At 44.1% G+C, this 21,594-nt stretch overlaps 1 protein-coding gene across 9 annotated transcripts in view; it reads left to right on the top strand.

Annotated features, from left to right (window-relative positions):
* Positions 1 to 21,594, top strand: part of fam222ba (family with sequence similarity 222 member Ba) — a 31,356-nt gene that overhangs the window by 4,541 nt on the left and 5,221 nt on the right. For 5 of the 9 annotated variants that reach the window (XM_026328812.2, XM_026328814.2, XM_026328810.2 and 2 more), the window contains one exon: positions 17,375 to 17,502. In XM_026328812.2, coding sequence (XP_026184597.1) covers positions 17,421 to 17,502 — 82 coding nt within the window. In that variant the 5' untranslated portion in view covers positions 17,375 to 17,420. Of the gene's footprint in view, positions 1 to 714; positions 1,016 to 11,676; positions 11,737 to 17,371; positions 17,503 to 19,277; positions 19,399 to 19,570; positions 19,765 to 21,594 lie in introns of those variants that run through there. The other 4 variants (XM_026328811.2, XM_026328815.2, XM_026328816.2 and 1 more) reach the window with 4 other exon arrangements.

Here is a 21,594-nt window from a genome sequence, read left to right on the forward strand (position 1 = left end):
GGGCAGTCAGCTGGCACTGACTGGCAGCGGATTTATAGCCGCCGTACTGGCCCCCCGTGCTGCATGTACGTCTCCTCTAGGTCCTTACTGCTTAGCCGCCTCGCAAGAGCCCAGGAACTCAAGGAGCCTTTAATTGTTGTTGAGCGCTGAATGAAACTGTGCTTGTGTTGTTGAGCTGGTTAGCTAGCAGTAAGGATTAAGACAACAAGGCAGTGAGGGTTATGTGCTTATGTAGAGCTGCGTTTGCATGTCGTGTCATCCCGGTATGCTCTTTATGACCATTGTCTTTAACGGTATGTGCGTAGCTGTGTGCCTCATCCTAACAGTGAGTGGAACTTCTTTTCCCAGCAGCAGCAGCTGTGGATGAAGTTGTTAGTTGTTATGTTAAGCTGCCGAAGTGTGTTCCAGCTGTCACCAAGTTGTTAGTATGCGATAGACTCATCGGGGCATGCATGCACGCGTAAATCCAGGTTTAGAGTGTAAGTCGTCTTCACCCGTGGCACAGGTGTTGGCCACGCTCCTTTATTATAAGGACAGAGCAAAGTGTTTCCACCTGCGAAGACAAGTGTTAAAGGTGATAACAAAAGGTTGACGTCACCGGACTCATCCCGATGCTGCCGCACAACCTCGACCACAGAGGAGGTGCAGGGGGAGTGCCGGAGGAGCCGTTTCAGAGGAGGGGAGCAGCTTTTCGCTATAACGTCTAATGGTTCGTGTCTGAAAGGAGAAGGTCTCTCTCTCTGATCAAATTTCGGGTATCCTAAGGGCGCACTTAACTAATGGGATCCTATCGATGTTTCTCCCCCGGCAAGGCTGATCTTTACACGGCAGAATGTTAATGTTAATGCCACAGCCTGTCCGTGCTGTCTTTGGCTGCTCCGGCTCTGGATTTATTGTTGTAGTCGGTCTGTAGTGGCATGGAGCTTGACGGATATGATTAAAAAACATAACACAGTAATGCAACTCTGCTGTGACTAAACGGACTATGGAAGTGATCGGGTTTGGTCTGCACATGGTAAGATGACAAAACAGAAGTGTCCAAGATAAGAACTGGTCCGTCTACATTTGCGTGATACTTGGAAGTTAAAAAAAAATCTGTCTAAATATAGAAATCCATTATCTTTTCCTTACTATAACAAAGGCGAGACTGCTTCGTTTATGACAGGAGGGAGGATGTGCTCTATGATATATTGTGCTTACTCAAACAAGAGCCTGACATTATTTTCCCAAAAGTGCCGTTTTGCAATGTAGCTTTCTTCCCCTACATTTTCCAATGAGCAGATAATTAAATTTCAGACCCTGTTGTCTGGGAAACTCGGGCCCCTAGACTCTCTGCAATTATCGTTCAGAAGGAACCCTTTTTGCACTGGGGTGCTATGTTTCCCAGCACTATGAAGATTAATTAGGTCTTAGATACAAATGACTGTAAGACCTTTCCCCATCTGTAAAGTCAGTTTGCCTCTAATGACAGTAAACTGACAGGTAATGAAAGTAAAAGGCATCAGTGATACTGTCAGATATAAGCCAGCAACAGTAACACAGTACGTTGTCGTTTGTTTGAAATAAAACTTTGACTTTGGTGCATTAGTTAATGAATGTGTGTGCTATGCAAAAGTCTGCAAAAGACTGTGTGTGTTTGTGTGTGCGTGTTTGTATTTGCGTGCGTGTGTTTGTGTGTGTGTGTCTTTCCTGTGACTTACAAAGGCAGCAGCAGATAAGCCTGTATGTCAGGAGCACCTGGTTCATTTGTTTATGTCGTGCTGGTGAGCGTTGTATAAAATTACACCATTCCACCAAATTGAAATACCACTAGAATGCATGTGTTAATTAGATCTCTGCATGGCTTTTCAAAGTGTCTCTCCTCCTCTGCCCATGAGTCATGTGCTGACTCTTTGACCCGTCACCACAAACCCACTGAGGGCAGACTGACAGGAAAGCAAGTTTGTCTTGTTTTTTTTTAACCCAACCACTGACAAATATATAGGAACATACTGATTTGTATTGTGGACAGAGGAGGTTTGTTCCAAAATACTATCTTGGCTGCAGTCTACAGTTGCATGCGGATGAGGTTAAACTATTGCAGAAAAAATACATATTGTAGAGAATGTACACACCTACGTGTTTAAGCTTACTAGTTTCAGCTTTACAGTAGAGTGGTGAGTAGCGTACAGTGTGATTCTAATTTGCACACCCACACAGTTTTGTAGATAGTAATCTTACTCAACCAAACTTTCTTCTTGTAAGCAAATGGCAAAGCAGATATTATTGAGTAATGATTGGTTTCACAGAGCTAAATCGATCGTTCTGAGCACCTTACACCGGAGCCCGGATGTTTTGTGTTTCAGAAGGTTTTCCATGTGACAGCCGAACGATCCGATTCCCAAGATTAGGCTTGTTTCAGACAGCAGTAATAAGAGGATAACATCAAAGCTCTGCTTTATTTCTCAGAGACTTCAGAGCAAGACTATGAATAACAGATCACAAGGTACAAAGAGTGAACCAGAGAACTTGAGCAGCTTTTATGTTTCAGCTGTTGTTGGGATTCACAGGGAGCTCATTAAAATACATTGATTAGTAACAGTTCTGATTCTGTGATTGTTGACTGTGAAATGGCTCAGTTAACCGGCATATTTTTTGATTTTCTGTGCTGGAATGAGCCACTTGGCTGATGCTCATTTTAGTTTTTTCAAAGCCAGTCATTTGATGTAGCATTTTAGAGATGGTACTTGAATTGGAAATGGGTAACCAAGCACTTTCCCAAAGCAATATATTTGTTCCTTTCATATTCTGACCGTGACCTGTGTGTGTTAAATTTCTTGCAGGTGTTGTGTGTGGATTCTGTGTGCATAGCAGATTTTTATTTTCCTCACCCTGGTCATTTTAGATGAGCAGCATTTGTTGAATATCATCCATTTGCTAAATGAGGCTGCCCCCCCTGTCCCAGACAGCAGGACAGAGATTTCCCAGGTACCAGTGATCTGCCAACCCGCTCCACCTTTCAGTGCTCCAGTCACCGGTACAGCTGTCAGCTCACACTCACCCACTCAGCCACCCACCACTTGGATGAACTCTCTGCGAGGCCACGCGATGCCTTCTCAGCTGCATTAGTGTGGTTTCAGATGGGGAGCAGATGTTTGGTAGCCTTTGTGTGAGTGGGCAAAGTCAGAAGACAGTATGAGGGTCAAACGCAGGTCAGGCTGGAGTAAAGGACTGCAGCCACATGATACATCCAGATCAGGTGTTTAGGACATCACAGGCAACTTCTGGATCCCTCTGAGAGCAAGCGGCTGACCTGCAGGGCTGAGGCTATGGGTCAGCTGTTACATGGCATTTAGTTTGGTTCTCATGGGTTGTTTTATGTTATGCCAACTAACTGCAGGCGATGAGCTTTATTTAAAGATACACATTGTGTCTTTGTTTGCTACGTTTTTGTGACTCTTTTTTTTTTTTGCATGGATTTGCATGTTAGCCGGCAGGCCCAATTAAGGCAAAAAGCTCAGTTGTTGCTAGGTAGTTTGCGTAATCAGCAAACCTGAGGCCTTAATCCAGGGAGTGCTGCAACTTAATGTTGCAAACATCAAGACCAAAGGGCTTTTTGAAATTGTTGTGTCTTCAGCTTGAGGGCAATCGGGGAAGAATCTAAGCCTCCTGGTGACATTGACAGCAAAAAATAAATAAATAAATAAATAAAACAGCAGTCACAGCAGCTGGAGAAACAGGGCTTGGTTTAGGACAGCATCTGTCTGATCAGGCACTGGAGACGGTTGTTTTTCCACCTCCATCTCACAGGAACAGTAGAAGAGCAGGGGAGATACTGTTATCTTTTTATGGCACAAGATAAGGCCATCTCACTTGGATCACTGATCCTCCACGTACAATCTCCACCCAATACCAAACCTTGTGTAATAAGAGGTTGCCAGGCAAGTCCCATATCACTCTTAAGTAATCCTGATAGATGCCATTAGCATGTCCATGGTTATTGCTGCAGTTTTCCAACGTCCGTGCCAAGTGTACATATCAGGGCATCATTAAACACCACTGGAGAGGCTCAGAGTCTGACCCAGACTGTGGGGTCAGAAAGAATGCCACAACAAAGCACCAGCAAAGCTGTAGGGGCTATCAAGTGCAGGGGATAAGGGGAGAGTGTCATAGTTGGCTCAGACATTAGATAAGGCTGAGCTACTGGCAGATTAGACGGGGAGGAGATGTAAAATGCTATCAACTAATTGGGCTTTATTTTAAATATTTCAGAGGCTTCATTAGAGAGTAAATTGATGAAGGATTTCAGCTCTGGCTGTGTAGTCTGAGAGCCTTTTTGGGTAAGCCTTAGAACCTGAATGATGACAGATAATCTTTGTTGATGTCTTGTCATTGAAGGCAGCATATAATGTGTTTTTAGTTGAAATACTACTTTTGTTTAAGGTACATGGTTTAGTTTTAGAATTCTTGCCTGCATGCCCAGTTTTCTTACATTCTCTCTGAAATTCATGTATTTGATCTACTTTAAATCAGTTTTTTATATTCTTACTTGGTACCTGTGTGAAATTGTTCTGTTTGCTGTCTTTAACAGGACACAGTAACCTGAAGGATGGGGTTTAGGGTGTCATACAGTTACCTTCTCATGAATGACAGAACAGTAAATGGATCTGAATGCCTGGTGAAAAGATCTGTGCTGGGGAGGGACAGAGAGTGAGTTGAAATAGCTGCCGAGGTGACCGGTCAGTGCACGGCACTTTGCTGCGACCCTCCACAGCTTATCATCGGTTGCACCACTTCTCCAGGCCTTAGTGTGTGGGTGTGTTTTTTCTGTGTTCATCCAGTGCACTGGAGAGCGAGCGGCGCTTAGAATGGGGCCCTTTATAACCTCCTAACCCTCTGGTCCTGTTTGCAGCCATTGTTGGCTTCAGTGAATGGTATCTCCGTGCCTTGAAAAGTAACCAGATGACATTCTTCCTGTTGTTCAAAAGGGCCCAGGGTTGTGTTTTGAAAAGCAGCTGAATGGATAGGCTAAGACTGTGACCTTCTAATCTCTGGCATGTCATTCACTGCCTGTTTGAAGCAGATGCAGAGTTTTTTCCCTGATAGCAATGTACCAAGTCAAACAATGCAGAAATTCCTCAGAATAAAGATACACTTCAAAAAGAAAAAGAGTCAAGTTTTTTTATTGGACCATCACTATAAAGCAACCAGAGAGTGTTTTGTAGTGACTGAACTGAATCATTATTCCAAACAGGCAGTGTGTCCGATACCTGCATTGTCCAAACAGTCTCTCCAGCCTGTGACTGAACCCTCTGTACACAAACCTGTGGCATCAGCAGCCCCTCTGTACTGCACACTGCATGCAGAAATACCACCGCTGCTGTGAAAGCAGGGATGGCATGAAATGCACTTAGTGAGACAGTAAACATCGGGGCAGCGCTCAAACTGGCTTATATTGTTTATGTCTCCTCCTCTCTGGTGTATTTGCTGTCTTCAGCTGGCTGCGTTTCCTGGAATGTGCGGAGATGCAGTTGTCGCTCTGTGGGGGGATGTTGGCTGTAATCACAGTTCATAGTTCAGCTCTGTAGTTGGACTTAACTAAACAGCAGTCAGACAGGAGTCACACATTCTCCTGGACTAGAAGACCAAATCTGACCTTCTGTTATTGTGCATTGAGATCTTCTTTACAAGGTTTTGATCACATTACACAGCAGATGTCCTTTTTCCTCTAAGAGGTTACTTTAAGAGGTTTAAAACTCGCTGCTTAAACTCTGAACCACATTTCTTACATTGCACAACAGCCTTCACAGCATATTACAGCGTTAAACAGTGTAGAGTTTTATCTCAACCCCCCCTTAACCAGATGCTTTTAGTCCACACTAAGAACAAGTCTTTAACATGAATGTGTTCAACAGGATTATTTGCTTTTCAGCATGTTAGAATACACTTAACTGTCACTGAACTGTCTGTGCGCCTGTTTAAACTGTTTTCTCCCTCTGCCTTGTGAATAGCAGTCCTGCTTCCTGTGTTAGCGCTGTGCCACCTGTATGGGGTTAAGTTTGGGGTCAGACCTCTTGCTGGAGTCTGTTGTCTGGGACCTCTCTTTCAAGAGCTGGTTGCGCCGGGGGACTGACGTAGACAAGAAAAGCTGTCATGTCCTTAAGGCCTCTTTTGTCAGGCATCTTTCAACGATAAATGATTGGCATATCTCCTGCCATTTCCCCCTTTTGTTTGCAGCTGTTGAGTTTGAGCGCAAATAATAAAATTGACCATTATGTGTGATGTGTTTGCAGCTCGCGCGTGTGTGTATGTGTGCACACATTATAAGGCGAGGCTGTTTACAAAGGAAGCATTGAATTAGAAAAGGAAAATGTCAACTTTTATCGTGCTACTGCACAACCATTTTGCATTAGTCGGAAAATGTCCCCTGAAGTAGCGTAACATCCGCAGAATGTGATTGAGATGTGGGGGGGAGGAAGGAGGGTGTGCCGCAATTTGAAAGGCATACTTGAAAGTACTTGTATGTAAAGACTCCTGAGGCAGGTCATGTTGCTGTGTGACAGAGAAGCATTCGTCTTGCTGTGGATTTGATGTCCCAGGGTCTTGTTGCGAGGGTTTGCCTGCGCGGCGTGTCGGCTTGCTGTAATTAATAGCCGGTAGCCCTCTCACCCCATCAAGGGACCAGGTGCTGCTTAGATCTGCTCTGCCATGGAGAGACGGCAGATATGCTGCTGCTGGTGGATTTCGCTGTTATTGTAAAAAAAAAAAAAAATTCACTGGTGTCACTGAAATCTCTCATCTCAGCTGAGTGTGTACTATAAACATGCAGCTCTAGTCTCAAAACAAAGAGATGCTTAATCATTACTATGAATTTTAATGGTGCCCCACTGATGGATAGCTTATTGGTTGAAAAAAAATCAGGTTCATTTAGTGTATTTTGTGTCAAGCACCATTGTACTCATGTCCTGTGCTGTTTAACGGGGCTTGCGGCCCTGACAGATTGCCATCCCGATGGGGAGATTTACCCAGCCGGCACTGCCAATAGCACTGACACCATCATTAGGCTTTGATCAGCTGCAGTCTGCAAGGGGAAGAAGAGAGAGTAATATTCTTGATCTAATTACTAGGAGACATTTCAGGCAGTGTAATGTGTGATTTAACCTCTTGTCAGAGGCTATAAAAGGAAGCTGGGTTAATCTTCCTGGCAACCTCTTTTCCACGCAGGGGAGAGTGGCTTTAAATTTCCTTTTCCCATGAAGCTGGTAAAAACCACCATTCCAGAGTGGTGTGCTAAAACACTAAGGCTGACTTTCTGCTTGAAATATCTCAAGGCAATAGTTCTCTGACCTTTGAATGCTAGCAACAGCTGGTTTGCAGGAGCTTATGTGCTATGTGCATTTGGAGAATAGCAAGTAGAACAAAAAAGCTGTCCTTTTGGCTTCTGTATGCTGCTTCCAAAAGGATTGTTTTGCAGCCCCTTTGTTTCTCTCTTACTCTATCATCCTTTCTCTTTTACCATTACCACCCACACACCGTAGCATGGTGAGCACGGGAGACTGATTTGATTGAACAAATAGATTGTAAGTGGAATCGAGGGGTTTGGGTTAATCAGTCAAACATAGTTAAATAATTCTTTGGACATGAAGGGATTAGTCTTGCCCGCATTGAGCTCATCAGAACCCATTCTTCCCAGCGCTGGCCGGGCTTTTATGGTCAAGCACCACGGCCTCTCTGGCTCCTTGGAGAACCACACACTCACCCCTCAGCATGCTCCATTGCCTCCGAATGCCCCACCACTCTCCACTCTCTTTGTTGCAGAGTACAATTGGAATGACGGATTACCAGATTAAATGTAGACCTTTCTATTCATGGCCATCCCCGCTAAAAGTCTGATTCACTGGATCTACTTTGAAATGGTTATAAGGTTCACTGTTTGTCTTTTAGTTCCTTCAGAAAAGTGTATTTTTTATCCTGAGCGTTGGCTCTTTCCTAACATACAGGCTCTATCTTGTTTTTGCACAAGCATTTCCTGTACATTTTCACCCCCTTTTTATTACTCAGTGCTGATCACACTGATAAGAAGAGGCCCTGACATGATGATGTGTTGGCAGGCTAAGTGCACAACTGCATCCAGCCTAAGTCTGCTCTAAATTACCTGTGTTACCATCTCCTTCAGGTTCCCGAGGCAGAGCACTGATCCCCCTAGCCCCTAGTTAACACTGACCTGTCTGACCCATGTCCCCCTTTCTGAAAACCATTTTGCCTTTTTAGAATAGTGATGTTTTTTCATAGTTTTATTTATGTGTTGATTAAGTTCAGTCACTGCTGCTAAACACAGTTCTCTCAGTGCAGTGTACATAGCTGGACATGTGATTTTCCACTTCTTTCACAATTTGTAATATGCTTGATATTGATAATAAACTATACTTGTGTGAGATTGTTTAAAGATAGATTTATTTATTTATTTTTGACCAGCCTGATGTGTCTAACACCATTATTATAGTGTTTTTCAGTGCAGCCCAGGTTTCATTCAGCATTTCAAACTTCAGGTTCCCACAGACAGGCCTGTTAGCACAGGCCACTGCTATCTGTTGCTCCTTTTGCCCTCTAGTCCATCCCATTGTAGTGTGGAGGGGGTGGCTGGAGCAGTGTGCTCTGTAGAGACCCCAATTAGCAGGACTAGCAGGCCTGCTGAAGGTCACACCCAGAGCTTTAGTGTGAGAAAAGAGGAGGGCTGGGCCGGTCAGGGGCAGCCCTGAGAGTGATGGGGCTGAGACTCAGCCGGACCCAGGAGTTCTCACACAATAGCCACACTTTCTTAACAGCTTTTTGCATATTCTCCATTTTTTGCATCATAGAGTGTTGGCAAAAAGTGGCTTTTATTAAAGGTCAAGTGTTCTCAGCAGACTGCCATAGTGTACTGTGACCGTATGTGAGAAATGCATTTGTCATTAGCTCCAAAGTTCCCTACTTCATCAGCCTGTGTCTGGTGTCGGCTCTCTCAGCCTGATTGATGATTCTGTCCTTATTGCAGGGAGTGGGGGTCGATGGCAAAAAATTTGCTGCTGGGTGCATTAATGCTGCGTTCAGTGGCATAGACCTTTGAGCATGCCTCATCAGTCTTGAATCATTGGATGGCCACAGGAGATCTGTATGAGCGGACATGATGCAAGAAAGAGAAGAGCAAGAGAGAACCATAGGAAAAGAGTTTTTATCAGCTGAGCTAATTCTGTTCTCATTTGAATCTGTCTGCCTGGCACAGGCCAGAAGTAGAGATTGAATATTTTAATTAGACTTTGGACATTCAGGACTAGCCTCATACACTGGTGTTGTTACTTTGAGTAATGAATTGTTTTAGTATTGATACTTTAACCAGACGATCTGCAGCAGCCAGTGCAGAATTCAATCAGATATCAACCACAGTTAAATCCAGGGCCAGTATTGTTTGACATTTGTTGTGTGTTTTTCAAAACTTCATTTTTCTTAAATAAAATAGTCCAAATTATGACAAACTTTATCTAAATAAAATTGGCGTGATTTTGATTTAAAGTGGGAGTTACTTGATCAGGATAACAAATCGGATCCAACATTTGAATTTTGTTTTTGGTGATTTTACAGTTTTTGACCACAAAAAATGATCTGTACCAAAAAATAGAGATTCGATAATAAAATTGTGAACGAAATCTCAATCCACCTAGACTTGTTGATAAAACGATGGCTAAGAGTAAAATGTAAAACTCTTTATCTTATTTGATCAGTTTTACATCCCAGCATGGTAGAATCACTGAGCTAAAGATCCAGACAGAGCTGCTAAATCAGTGATTTAATAATCATAATAGTGCTGTGGCTGTTATGTGACATTTGGATTGTTTGCTTTGGTGTTGTAGTGGTTGCTTTTGTATATTAAAGTCATGCCTGCGTAGGAGGAAAAATTCTGGTGCCATGACAACACCAGTACACACACAGAGTGTGTGTCAGCTCACAGGCAGACAGGCAGACAGACGGAGGGCCCTGCGAGCCTGGGAAGGCCAGATGTTCCCATGCAGGCACAGAGGTGAGATGTTTGCCATGCCAGGCCTGTGTTTGCCTGGCTCACCACAGAGTCACCGGTTGGCTGCTTGGTGCCCTGAGCCAGTGTCTGCTGGGGTAAGAGGCGGGGGTGGAGAGTGCTCACATATACACAGGAGATGAAGGAGAGACCACAAATGTCTTGTGTGTCGCCAGGGGCAAAATGAACACATCTCACACAATCCTGTCCAGTGGAGAAAGATCTCTTTTATTCCTCTGCCGGTCTGTAGAAGCAAGGGGGACTCGTTTGGTCTCGCTGGAGGCCAGACTGAATGTCAGAGCCGCCATGGAGAGGCGGCTGACCTTACCAACCTTCCACAGGCACAGTACAGAGGCGGATCCGCTTTTATCGAACGCATACACAGCAGGGTTTGGACTGGGCATGCAGAGATTTGTTTTTGACTTGTACTGCCACACTTCTTAGTGCAGCAGAATATATCCATCAGTTCTGTGCATCACATTCACTAGCCCTATGTCTCAAGAATTTATTCTTATAAACTGAAACAATGTGATTCTGTGATCTGCATTAAAATATCTGCCATAAAATCTGAACAGTGATGCCAGTCACAGGGGCCTTGTGTACTAACACTAACAAACTGTATATAAAATAGCACACAGTTAAAGATGAAGCTCTGGTTCACTCGAATTCAATCGGAGGTTTATGCCCATAAATGATTGATCGACCGAGCTATTACAGCATCCAAATTCTTAAAATTGAAGGTATTGTCACAGATGTAGGCACGGCTCACACTCTGATAATGTCATGAATCACAGCAAAGCCATGGACCGTTTTAAACCAGCAGGATGTGAACAAGGAAATAAGAAGACTAATGGTAAAGAATATTAGGGTTTAATGCAGAATATAATGTACCAGGCATATGTGCAATTGGGGCTTCTTTTCTTTGTGAGTGTCTGTTGTGTGCATATATACAGCTGATGTGGGAGAGAGGCCAGTTAGTATAACGGCATAGTGGATAAATCTCTCACAGCAGGCCTGTGTAACACTGGAAGCTGTTTTTGTACGTTAAGCCCTTTTAGGATGATTTGTGAGAGTCCGCGCTCACACAGTTCTGCCTAGTAGAGCTGCTCTGACCCCCTCTTAAATCAGCTCAGCTGGCTCACAAACAGGCCAGGGCTGGTTAATGCTGGGTCAATAATATGGGTCTTTGCGGGACAAATACACATAGACTTAACTTTTTTTCTCTGTTAAACACAGTGTATATGTCAATATGAAGGCAGTGGAATACTAGAGGAGGTCATTATTCCTGCAGGGGAAAGGCATTGGTGTATATGTACATTTGCTTGTAGTTTCTTGTATGTGCGTGTGTGCACACGTGCGTGTGTGTGTGAGATAGAGAGAGAGAGAGAGAGAGATGGGGGGGAACAGCTGCATTGATTTGGTTTTGTTTGCAGAGTACTCAGAGCAGAAATGTAAGCCGTGGGAACACCTGGAGAGAGGGGAAAATGGGAGAAGAGTTGGTGGTAGTGGTGGTGTCAGCTCTGCTATTGGCTCAGTACCAAGCATACATGTGTGCACGCATACATACACACCTCAGATGTGTGAGGGCAGCCTGGGATCCCAATCAGCAGCACTTAACAAAGCTTTCCTCTTTCTCCCTTTAATCGCAGGCTCAATTTTGTCACTGGGGTGTCCAATTTCTGATGAGCGCTTTGACTGAGACAGGCAAGGTGGGTGTGGGGAAGAACACAAAATGGATGCACCTGCTAACAAATGAAATCAAACCACTCTGTCTTCATTTCCCCTTTTTTCGCCAGCTGGAACAATGCTGCAGTGCTTTCGCTCTCAGAACATTGAGTTATTTCTCACTAACCAGGGAGAAGGTTTGGCTGACTTATAGTCAGAACAGACCAACAGTTTCAGACCTTAAAGGAATTCAATGTAACAGTCTAATTTCATAATTTCCTCTCAACCACAGTGCATTTTCAGAATTACAAAACTCCTGTCTTTAGATTTTATGGAGCAAAACATGAAATCCATAAGTGATACTGAATCAATCAGTGAACTTAAGGCTCACTACATATGTTTAGGTTTAGTCTATCAGATACTAGAGATATTACAGAAGTCCTGTATCTGTATATCTGTGCTGTTCTAATCGTGCCATTCCAGTCCTGAACCAAACCCCAAAGTCTTGAGGACATTGTTGTCTGGTGCGATGTGAAGATAACACAGATGTGGTGGCACCATGAAAGAGCTGAAAGTAGTAGTGTTGCATGAGCGCTGTTGTGCGATCTGATGTAATGACTGTAGCAGCCTTGCATCTGTTACCATCAGCAGGTTTAAATTTGTTAATGCTTTTATTTATGACCAAATACCTGCAAAGCTAATGACATTCCCATCAGCCTCAGCTGTTGGTTTTAGTACTAATTAGCAAATGTTAGCACGTTAAAATGTTGCCATTTGCTTCCAAAACAGTTTTAATAGCTGTGCTGAGGATGGACTGGCCCTCTCTCTCTCTGTCACGAACGATTTCACGACAGCGTCTGATTAATTTCAGTCATTACATGTGTTAATCAGAACTAGTCTGAATTATATCAAAGGGAGTAAATCAGATCCAGTCTATAGCGTTGCCTCATGACGTCCTTGCTTTCCTTTTCTTTTAACTTATGTCAGATATGTTTTTTCACCTTCAAACGGTTTAAGACTCTCCGGCTGCACTGTGGATGGATTTGCAGCAGATAAATAAATAACTAGGCTGGCACCCCTCACTTTGGATCCCCTCTGTTTTGGCAGGCCATCCACCCTGCATTTTCTATCAGGTGTAAACATGTCTGTCAAACGGCACAGCCAGGGGCCCCAGCATTTTGGCATTCATGACGCCACACATGCGGCGCTGCCAGCACTTTCCTGTCTGCCTGCCTGACCTTGGCCAGGCTTGACATCACTGAGCTTACTTAGCTCTGCCTTGCGCATTTGTAGGGCCCTTCAGGAAGCCAAGTGGGCTTAAGTGGCTGTTAGTGAAGCTGACCCTAAGTCGAAGAATGGACCTTGACTGGCTGTCGTCGCAGCGGTGACGTCGTGGACGGGTAATGACCGAGACATAGACAAGGCAAAGATAGCCAGACCAGGCCAGGACACTCGCTGCCTGAAATGTTCTCGTTCTCATCCTCTCATCTCGCCATCATTACTGTCATCTTCTTCTCAGTGAGCAGCCAGGGACATCATCCAAGAGGCTGGGCCACAGGCTCCAAACCGCTGACGTAAAGACAAGAGTCCAGGAATGAGGTCACTCAGATATGAAGAGGCCTCATACTTTCCAAGTTTGTTTCCTTTGCTTAGTTTCATGCTACACAGCTCTGTGTAGCATGAAACTCTGTTCTCATGGTGAAACCAACTCTCTGTGTCTGACGTGTATGCAAAGACTTAGCCAATCCAGCTGTGGACAAGCATTATTCTAGGGGCATATTGTCTCTCTTCGCTCCATATCCACCATCTCACCTTAGGGAACTGTCACTTTTTCATCAGTTAGTTACTGAGCGTTCGTGCAGTCTCCCAGTTCTTTTGCAGACTCCTCCCTCTAAAGAAGAGTTTCAGCAGCTGTCTTCTTCTCTCCCACACTAGCACAGCAGTTTCCTTCTTTGACAGTTTCATCCCTGGCACACAGTGTCTCGCAAATTGGGAACCACTATTTTACCGACTCTCAATTTATGTGCAGGTTGGATTCGGATTGGTTGCATTCTCTTCTCTTCTCTCCTCTTCTCTGCCCTTCCCTCCTATTCCCTCCTCTTTGTTTTCTCACTTCTCTCGCCATCATGACCGCCGCCCCACTCGCTCACCCTTTTCGTTTTGGTGTGAGAAACCTGTCCAGGTTGATGAGGGGAAAAAGCAAAAGGCCCCGTCCCAAACAGCTCAGGATGTGCTGGAGTCATCAGGATCCATTGTGAGACCATGAACCAGCCTGGACAGCCTAACATGCCCATGCCCATTGCTTGCAATAGAGTTTTTTTTCTGCCTCTGTTGTTTGTAAGGCCTGATGGCTTCATGAAGGCCATATTGATGTATCATTTCTTCCTGATGTGTTCAAGGCTTTTCCCCATTGCTTTTTCACAGACCTCTCTGACTTGGTATTAAAGGGTAAAAAGCTGCTTTCTTCTTTCTGGTCCTTTTTCTTTCTTTACCTCCTATTCAGAGACTCCTCTTGCAAAGAAAAGTAATTTCACTCTCTGTCCCTGAGAGAATCAACATGGTGAAGTTGCATTGAATTTTTACTGCAACATTTTTTCTTGGCTCTATTTCAGAGCCATAACCTGGGGGTAAACATGCAATTAAAATAACAGCAGCCTGCTTTCTTCTCCACTCTCCTCTCTTTCAGCCCTTAGCACAAGCAATGTACAACATGGTGGCTTGGTTCCTCTAATTGCTTTTGTTTTTAATTGGTATAGAAAAGCTGCTAATATTCAACCAGAAACCAAACATATTTTCTCACCTTGTTTTTTTTCTTATTATTGTTCCACATGTTTTCTTCTAATGAGTTTATTTTTCATGCACTTCATTTCACTTTTGATTGCTTGTCCTTGATGCATTACTCTGGGTGGATATTTTAATAGATGATTTCCTATGCAACCAGCCTGATACAGGTCCGTATTTTGTAACACATCCAGATCATGGTTGATGGAGAGGATATTGATGAAAACATCAAGCATCAGCTTGTCTAATTTCCTAAATGGCTTCTGTCTTCGCTATTCATCTTTCTCTTTTGTGCTCTTTTTTTTGCCCTTTTAGATGTCTTTCATTCTAGTTGTCTTTCTCTTTTCTCCTGAGGAATGAAAAGAAAATATAGGTCAGCTTTTGTGGGAGCAGTTTGACACATAACACAAGCCATGCTCAACACTTGCTCAAGACCAACTCTGTCTGCTCACCTTCATTTGTCTGTAATGAAAGCCACAGAGTTATTTGCACACTTTTCTAGCAGTTTTGTAAGTGGAGAGTTGCCGAGCCATGGGGACCCCATAATACTCTGAGAACCCTGTGGTGTGTGTCTGCACAGGGCTGATAGTGTGAGACGCCTGGCTAAACCCCACCAATCCGTGCTTCACATGCCTGCCCAGCTGACTCTGCTGGGGCTCTATGGACACAACGTTGTTTCCGCTCAGGACAGGTGGGGCTGTGTATCACCTATATGCCTGGATGGTTGGGGGGTTCAAGTCCTAAACCCCTCTGCCTTGTGGTCAGAGGGGCAGCCAGCCGCTGTGGAAGGCACCTCAAACTTTAGTGAGCTCAGTCTGTGTCTGGTGCAGTCATCCTGCTCATGATACAACTGCTGGAAAAAGCCTCTGTAGACTTGTGTGCCTTTGAAGAAAGCGCCAGCATTTGGCATGTGATACTTGGTGCATTTGAAGCTGCTGTGGCAGCGGTGCTGATAGGCGAGTCAGTAGACGTCAGGCTTCTGTTATGTTTCATCTCCTCCTGCTCCACTCTGTAAAGCAGAGTGTCAGCTGGGGCATTACCATAGGCTGACCTTTGCCGCTACACTCCCCACTGCACAGTTTTCTGACATTCAGGGGTGTTGTGGGGGAGGTAGGAAGAGGGTGGGCTGATGGCCTGTTGGCTGTTTTTTTTTTTTTTTTTTTTTTTTTTTTTTTTTGCTGTAGTGTGTTGATGTGTGCGTTTTTATAACAAGTGAACTGACAGTTTATGCTGGTGTTGTTGTTTTTTAAAAATTCTTTTTCCCATATCATTTCACTCTCCTGCCACTGTTTTGCCTTTGAAACCCCTAGCAAAGACACTGTTGTATTTGATATTTAATTTTCCTCCACCCCAAACCTGCCTGTTGTCAAAGAGATTGCTGTTATCTTTGTGTGAAATCTTGGCACCCTGAAAAATGAGAGAGAGAGCTGGAAATCTTGCCTGCTGACATCAAGGCGCTATGTACCTTAAATCCTTCCAATGCCGAAGGAAAAGAATAACATATCAGGCCAATTAAAGTTAATGCATGGTGACATGCTGAATCGAGGGCAGGGATTGGTGCCATATGGCGGTCCAGGCTGTAAATCAGAAAGCAGGGGAAAGGGAGGAGGATGAAAGGAGTGGGAGGCTGGGCATCAGAAAGAGTGACGCAGCATCAGTGGCACAAACCACCCCCAAAATCCTGAGATCTGTCTCAAGACTGCAGCACTGCCACCCACTGGTCTCCTCCCCTCTCTCTACACCTTTCTGCCCTCCTGCCACCCTGCCCCTGCAGCACCCCAAGGTGCAACACTTTCAGGTATCTGTGTAGAACTGGCAGCTTCATTAAGGCTTGTTTTTTTTCTCCTCTTGCTGGGAGGATTTAAATGAGCTGTCACCCTGACCTTTTTGAGCTCCTGCTTTTAAAAGCAAGTTCAGGCCCCCCACCACCCCTACCCTCGTCTTTCTCTCTTTCCACCTTTCTCTCTCTCTCACTGTGTCACTCTTTCCTCCACATGTGTCTTATCCCTGCAGGGGGGAAGATACTTTTAAGCCATCACCCTGCGGCAGACAGGCATGCCAAGGTTGTTTTGTGGGTAATTGCCTCTCTCATAGACGCTGTTTGTCTGCGTACACTTGCCACCCTCTTCTGATGCCACGCAGCAAACAGGGAGGGCATGGACTCTGTAGACTTAATTTGCTCCCTGACTGTTCTTCAGTGCTGATTAAGCAAGCATCTGTGGTGTTTTGAATACAGCAGTAAGCCAAGTGGAGCATGGCTAACGCTTTCTCCCTCTCTGTTACATCAGGTTATTGCACAAAGTGGCAGGCGTTTATTGGAGCTGTTTATTCACTTCTTTTTACCACATTCGGAGATGGCTCTATTGTTTAATGTCCCCAAAATAAAGGCCTTCTTGAGGTCTAGAGGACTGCAGTATTGATCAGAGACTCACTAACTTGTCAGCACCAGGCCTCTCGAGTGTGTTCTTTCCAAGTCTACAGGAGTCATTAATTTCCTCCGCCATGGTCTGGTGGAGGCGGAAAGGTAAAGCGCAGGTAGCAGGGTCCTACTAACTGACTAACATGCAGGGCGAGGAGGAGGAGGAGGGACTGAGTCGATTTAAAAGCTGCCAGCCCCTCAGGCCCAGTCTGCCCGTTTTACTTCAGCTGTTTGATGTTAAATTGAAGTTGTTATTGGCATCAAATGTCACCTTACCTGATGCTCCAGGTGTGAATCAGTTTTTAATTGGAAGGTAACTATGTCTCCCTCAGCCCTGTGCCTCCGGGGATCGTCCAGAGAGTTCTATTAGTTCAGACCCAGCCTCTGTATCACCACACACCATGTGCTGCCTTGGAGTTATGTCTGACTGTTGACCTCTCCCACCCTCACCCCCACCCCCCTCTCTCCTTCTCTCTCTGCAGTGTGAGGAGACGTGCGCGTCCCATGTTGCATTAGTGTCTGTGTGAAATGCTGGCCTGTCTGCCAGGGCCAGGTGACCTCCCCCTCCAGCTTCTCCCCCACACGCAGATGAACACTGGACTTCAGAAATGTAAGTACTGATCTCAGTACATACACCACACTGTTAACTACGACCACCATCCCATACAAAACCAAAAGCTGTTGCAATCCTGCTGCCTGCCCCATGTCACATCCCCCTGCCCGCTCTAGCCATCTGCAGCTCTGTGTTGAAACCAGAATGAGGGAGAGAATATTTTTGTTCTCCAGGCCCACAGATCTGTCTTAAAGGGAAATTAGGATGAACTGCACCATTAATTTGCTGATGAACAGTGAACTGGCTCCCTCCCTTCTTTATCTCCCTCCCTCTCTCATCACCCCTGAAGATCTGTGGTCCTATGTGCTTACCATGGCACCATCGCCACATGTATGTGTTAGATCTGACCATCTCACTTCCTTTTCACCATCAGGAAGAGTCAGTTACTGTCAGACTTGCCGACAGATTGCGGCTGAGTGGTTTTGCCGTGATGATCTTGTAATGTGAGTGAATTTAAGAAGCAATCTGCTGCCCCGGTTTAATGGCAGGCTAGTCACTGCTGGCCCAGTTAATTCAAGCGTTTGGATGTTACATCTCGACGGCTGACAAAGTTGGACTCTTTGGGGTGAGAGGCACGGCAGCACAAATGGAGAGCTGAAGTCAGTAATTGCCAGTGAAAGCTGAGACTTATTACTCTGCAGGAAATTAATGCATGACAAGTTGATGAATGGAAATGGTAACTATATGTCAGTATTGATTTGTTCTGTTGTACCTGTTGTCTTTTCATCCTAAACACATTTAAACTGACATTTTCAAAACTGCAAATGACCATTTCTGTTTTTAAATACTTACATTAATGTAAAATAATTTTGTCATTTATACATTTGTAATGCTAATGTACATTTTCATTTCACATATTTGTATTGACAATTGCTTCCTACAGCAAGCTTTTTTAAATATACCCAAATTATCAGTCACGTTCCGGACAAAGATTGTGGTCCTTTCCATTTGGCCATCATCTTTTTGTTCAGTCATAAAAAAAAATCTCTTTTCCCTTTGCCTGTTCCTGTCTGAGTAGAAACTCAGCCCCCAGTCTGACCCATTTCTGCAGGTTTTTTTTTTCGTTGTAAAATGCTCCAGCTCATCAAGACTGTAATTTCAGAATCACAGTAATCAGCCAACCCCCGGGAGATCAGCGAGCGTGAGGGAGTCTGCTAAGTGCCAGCGTCTGTTGCCTCACTCAGGCAGGCTTGTGACATGGTGCAGCCATCAGCAAGACGGTTTCTCTGCTCTTCCTTTATGTGACACACTAAGACACATCAGAGCATGAGGCGCAACTGGAGTTCAATTTGTTTTTCTGCTCAACACTGTAATTCATTTTGCTGATGGAGTGTGCTTCCTGCAGCACATCCGTTCCTAGAAGTGTAATTTCAATCTGTTCCTTTTTTTTTTCCCCCATGATGCTTTTTTCTTTTCATCTGCTCTTCAAAGTACTATTAACAGACATGGTGTTACATCAAAATCCATAGAACTGTATTCAGTACTGTATTTAGACCAAATCCTTTTTACCAAAGCACCTTAGAAAAAAGGAAGCAAAAACAAAAATCTGTATGATCCCAAGCTGCCTATTATCTGTCCACTGCCTTCTCTTCTGCAGGTGAAGCTGTGCATATCCAGCCCCTTTTGATTACCCTCTGTATGTCTGCAGGCTATGCAGTTGTCATGTTTTGAGGCATTAGCTCCCCGTGTGCTGCCAAACACAGCCAGTACCTGGCCTCAAACCTCAAGTGACACTTTGCCATCTTGCTCTTGGCTGTCCACAGGACTGGTTGTCATGTACCCAGCATGAGAGATAATGACAGTGACAGTTTAACTCCATGAGGGATGTACTTCACTGCTTTTAGGTGCAATCCGTAACCTAGTTGTCGCTTGAAACCATTATTTAATACTCCGGTGAGTTCCCACATAAAAACAGATGGGGAGTTTACATAATTAGCTCCAGTTTGTGTTCCAGTTGGTCTATCCTTGACCTCCATCCTTTCAGCTGCTTAGTGCACTGTATTGCTGAGTGTGGCACTTCAGAATCTTGTCCTTGACATTTTCCCCTCCCTTTATTTTCATCAAGAGCTCCATATCGCCAGGCTCACCGTACACTGACTACTCTCCTGCGGGTGAATCTGTGCATAGCAGAGTCTTTTAAAGTTACGAGCTTGCAGGTTTCTGTCAGAGGCAAGGCCAGAGCAGCTGCTCTATTTATCATCAGGGACCGACTGGTAACAGACGATGGCTGGGACGAAGGCTGACAGAGGAGCAGATCAGGTACGCAAAAAGGACAGCGGGTCACAGAGAAAAGCATTCATCCCCCAGGCAAGATGACTGAAGTAGCAAGGAGTTTCTTTTGGTCCTCTGTTCTAACAGGAAGAACAAACAGTTAATAAAGTCGGGCCACTTGCCTGATTTTCACACCTTAGTCCCTGCTGAAATCAAAAGCAGCCTTCTTTTCTTCCTCCCCCCATAGTATTTTTTATTTTTCAAAGGTCTTGCAATGTTGATCTATCAGCATTGGATGCTCTGTTCTGCAAAAACATACAGAGGTTTCACGTGTCTAATTTGACTCTGAAGCTTCAGACTTAATTTCCTGCTCTTGTGTGAAAATTGCAATTTACAGCAGCATGATCCCCTGCCCCCTGCCGCTTAAACCTTGTTCAATAAAAACAGTAGTTTGAATAAAAGAAAGCCTAATTAGTGCCTGCTGACTGTGCACTTGTGTTCCAGCTAGCTAGCTAGCAGCAGGGTAATTAATGCTTGGCCAGACTGGCCTCTTTCCTCTGCTCTCACCCTGGGAACATGCTTAGCTGGAGATCTGAGAGATGATATGCTCGTAGGCACCAGCAGCCGCCTACAGACTTCACTCATATCCTCATTAACCCTCGCTTTATGCTTTAAGCTCTTCAACTAATCCAGGTTCCAGGTTAAGGTTGAACAACTAAGTAACACTTCCTCACTAGAACACCTAATCTGAAGCTGTCCACACCCTTGAACACATGTAAACAGCATGAACGATTTTATCCACTGTTAGGGGAAACTATTCTACACTAATTTACTGATTTTCATTACAAACTTCATGGCAGACCTGCTAAAGTTTCATTCTGATTTTTCTGTTTTTCCCCAAAATGCCTGCCTGAGCTTTGTTAACAATGTGTAATCCCTTTTCCCATTTAATGGATATTGGTCAGTTTCCAAACACTGACATTGCTTTCTTTGTTGCTTGCCTGAGCCCTACAACTTATAAAACTTATTACTTAAGAGCCACAGGCAGAGAAATAACTTGCTGCTCTTTTTCTTTTCAGTCTAAAGGCTGGTAAAAGCTATTTTTCTCACTATCTTTGTAATAGCACATTGTTTCATTTTTGATTAAATAACAATATAGACCTAAACACTAAACATAAACCATTCATTTTATGCATTATATTAAATGTATACATCTTACTATCATCTCATCATGTCCCCAATATCTTCTGTTATATAAAGCCTGGTTCATTTTATTAGTGGACAGAGGTTCATTTGGGTCTTTTGCTTCATACAGGACTAAACCTATCATGGGAGCAGTTGGTGAAAATAGATCTCAGTATTTCCAGTCTGACACAAAATTAAAGACCTGTGCAGAAAACTAAAAGTTATTCTTATATCTTTTAAAGCTCTTTTGAGTGTAACAATTTTGATCAATCACTCTTGCATGCTTATATGAATTACCACTGCATCCCCACCCTTCCCAGCTGGCTCGGGATATACCCCTTTATCCCCACAAAGCTGCCCTGTTCCTCTGAACAGAGCAAACCCTGAAAGGTGATGTTGCGTACAAAGTTACTGTGGTCTTTAACATTCATTCATGCTGTCCACAATCCTGGTTTTATCCAGAAGATCTCATTCCCAAGAAATGATAAAAGATGTTTTATTCATTGCAACAGCTGTTGGCACTCTCTTCCCACCTACTCAGAACCCTTTCTACAGCTACGCTGACATGAGGGCTTTGACAACAGAGCAGAAACTGTGCCAGAATCTCACAAACCCTAAATATATCTTGAATACTGATAGCAAACAAGTTGCATTTATCGAAGTGTAGTTTTATTGCTTAAAATATTATGCTTT

The sequence above is a fragment of the Mastacembelus armatus genome, chromosome 14 (genome assembly GCF_900324485.2).
Source record: "Mastacembelus armatus chromosome 14, fMasArm1.2, whole genome shotgun sequence".
Lineage (NCBI taxonomy): Eukaryota > Metazoa > Chordata > Actinopteri > Synbranchiformes > Mastacembelidae > Mastacembelus > Mastacembelus armatus.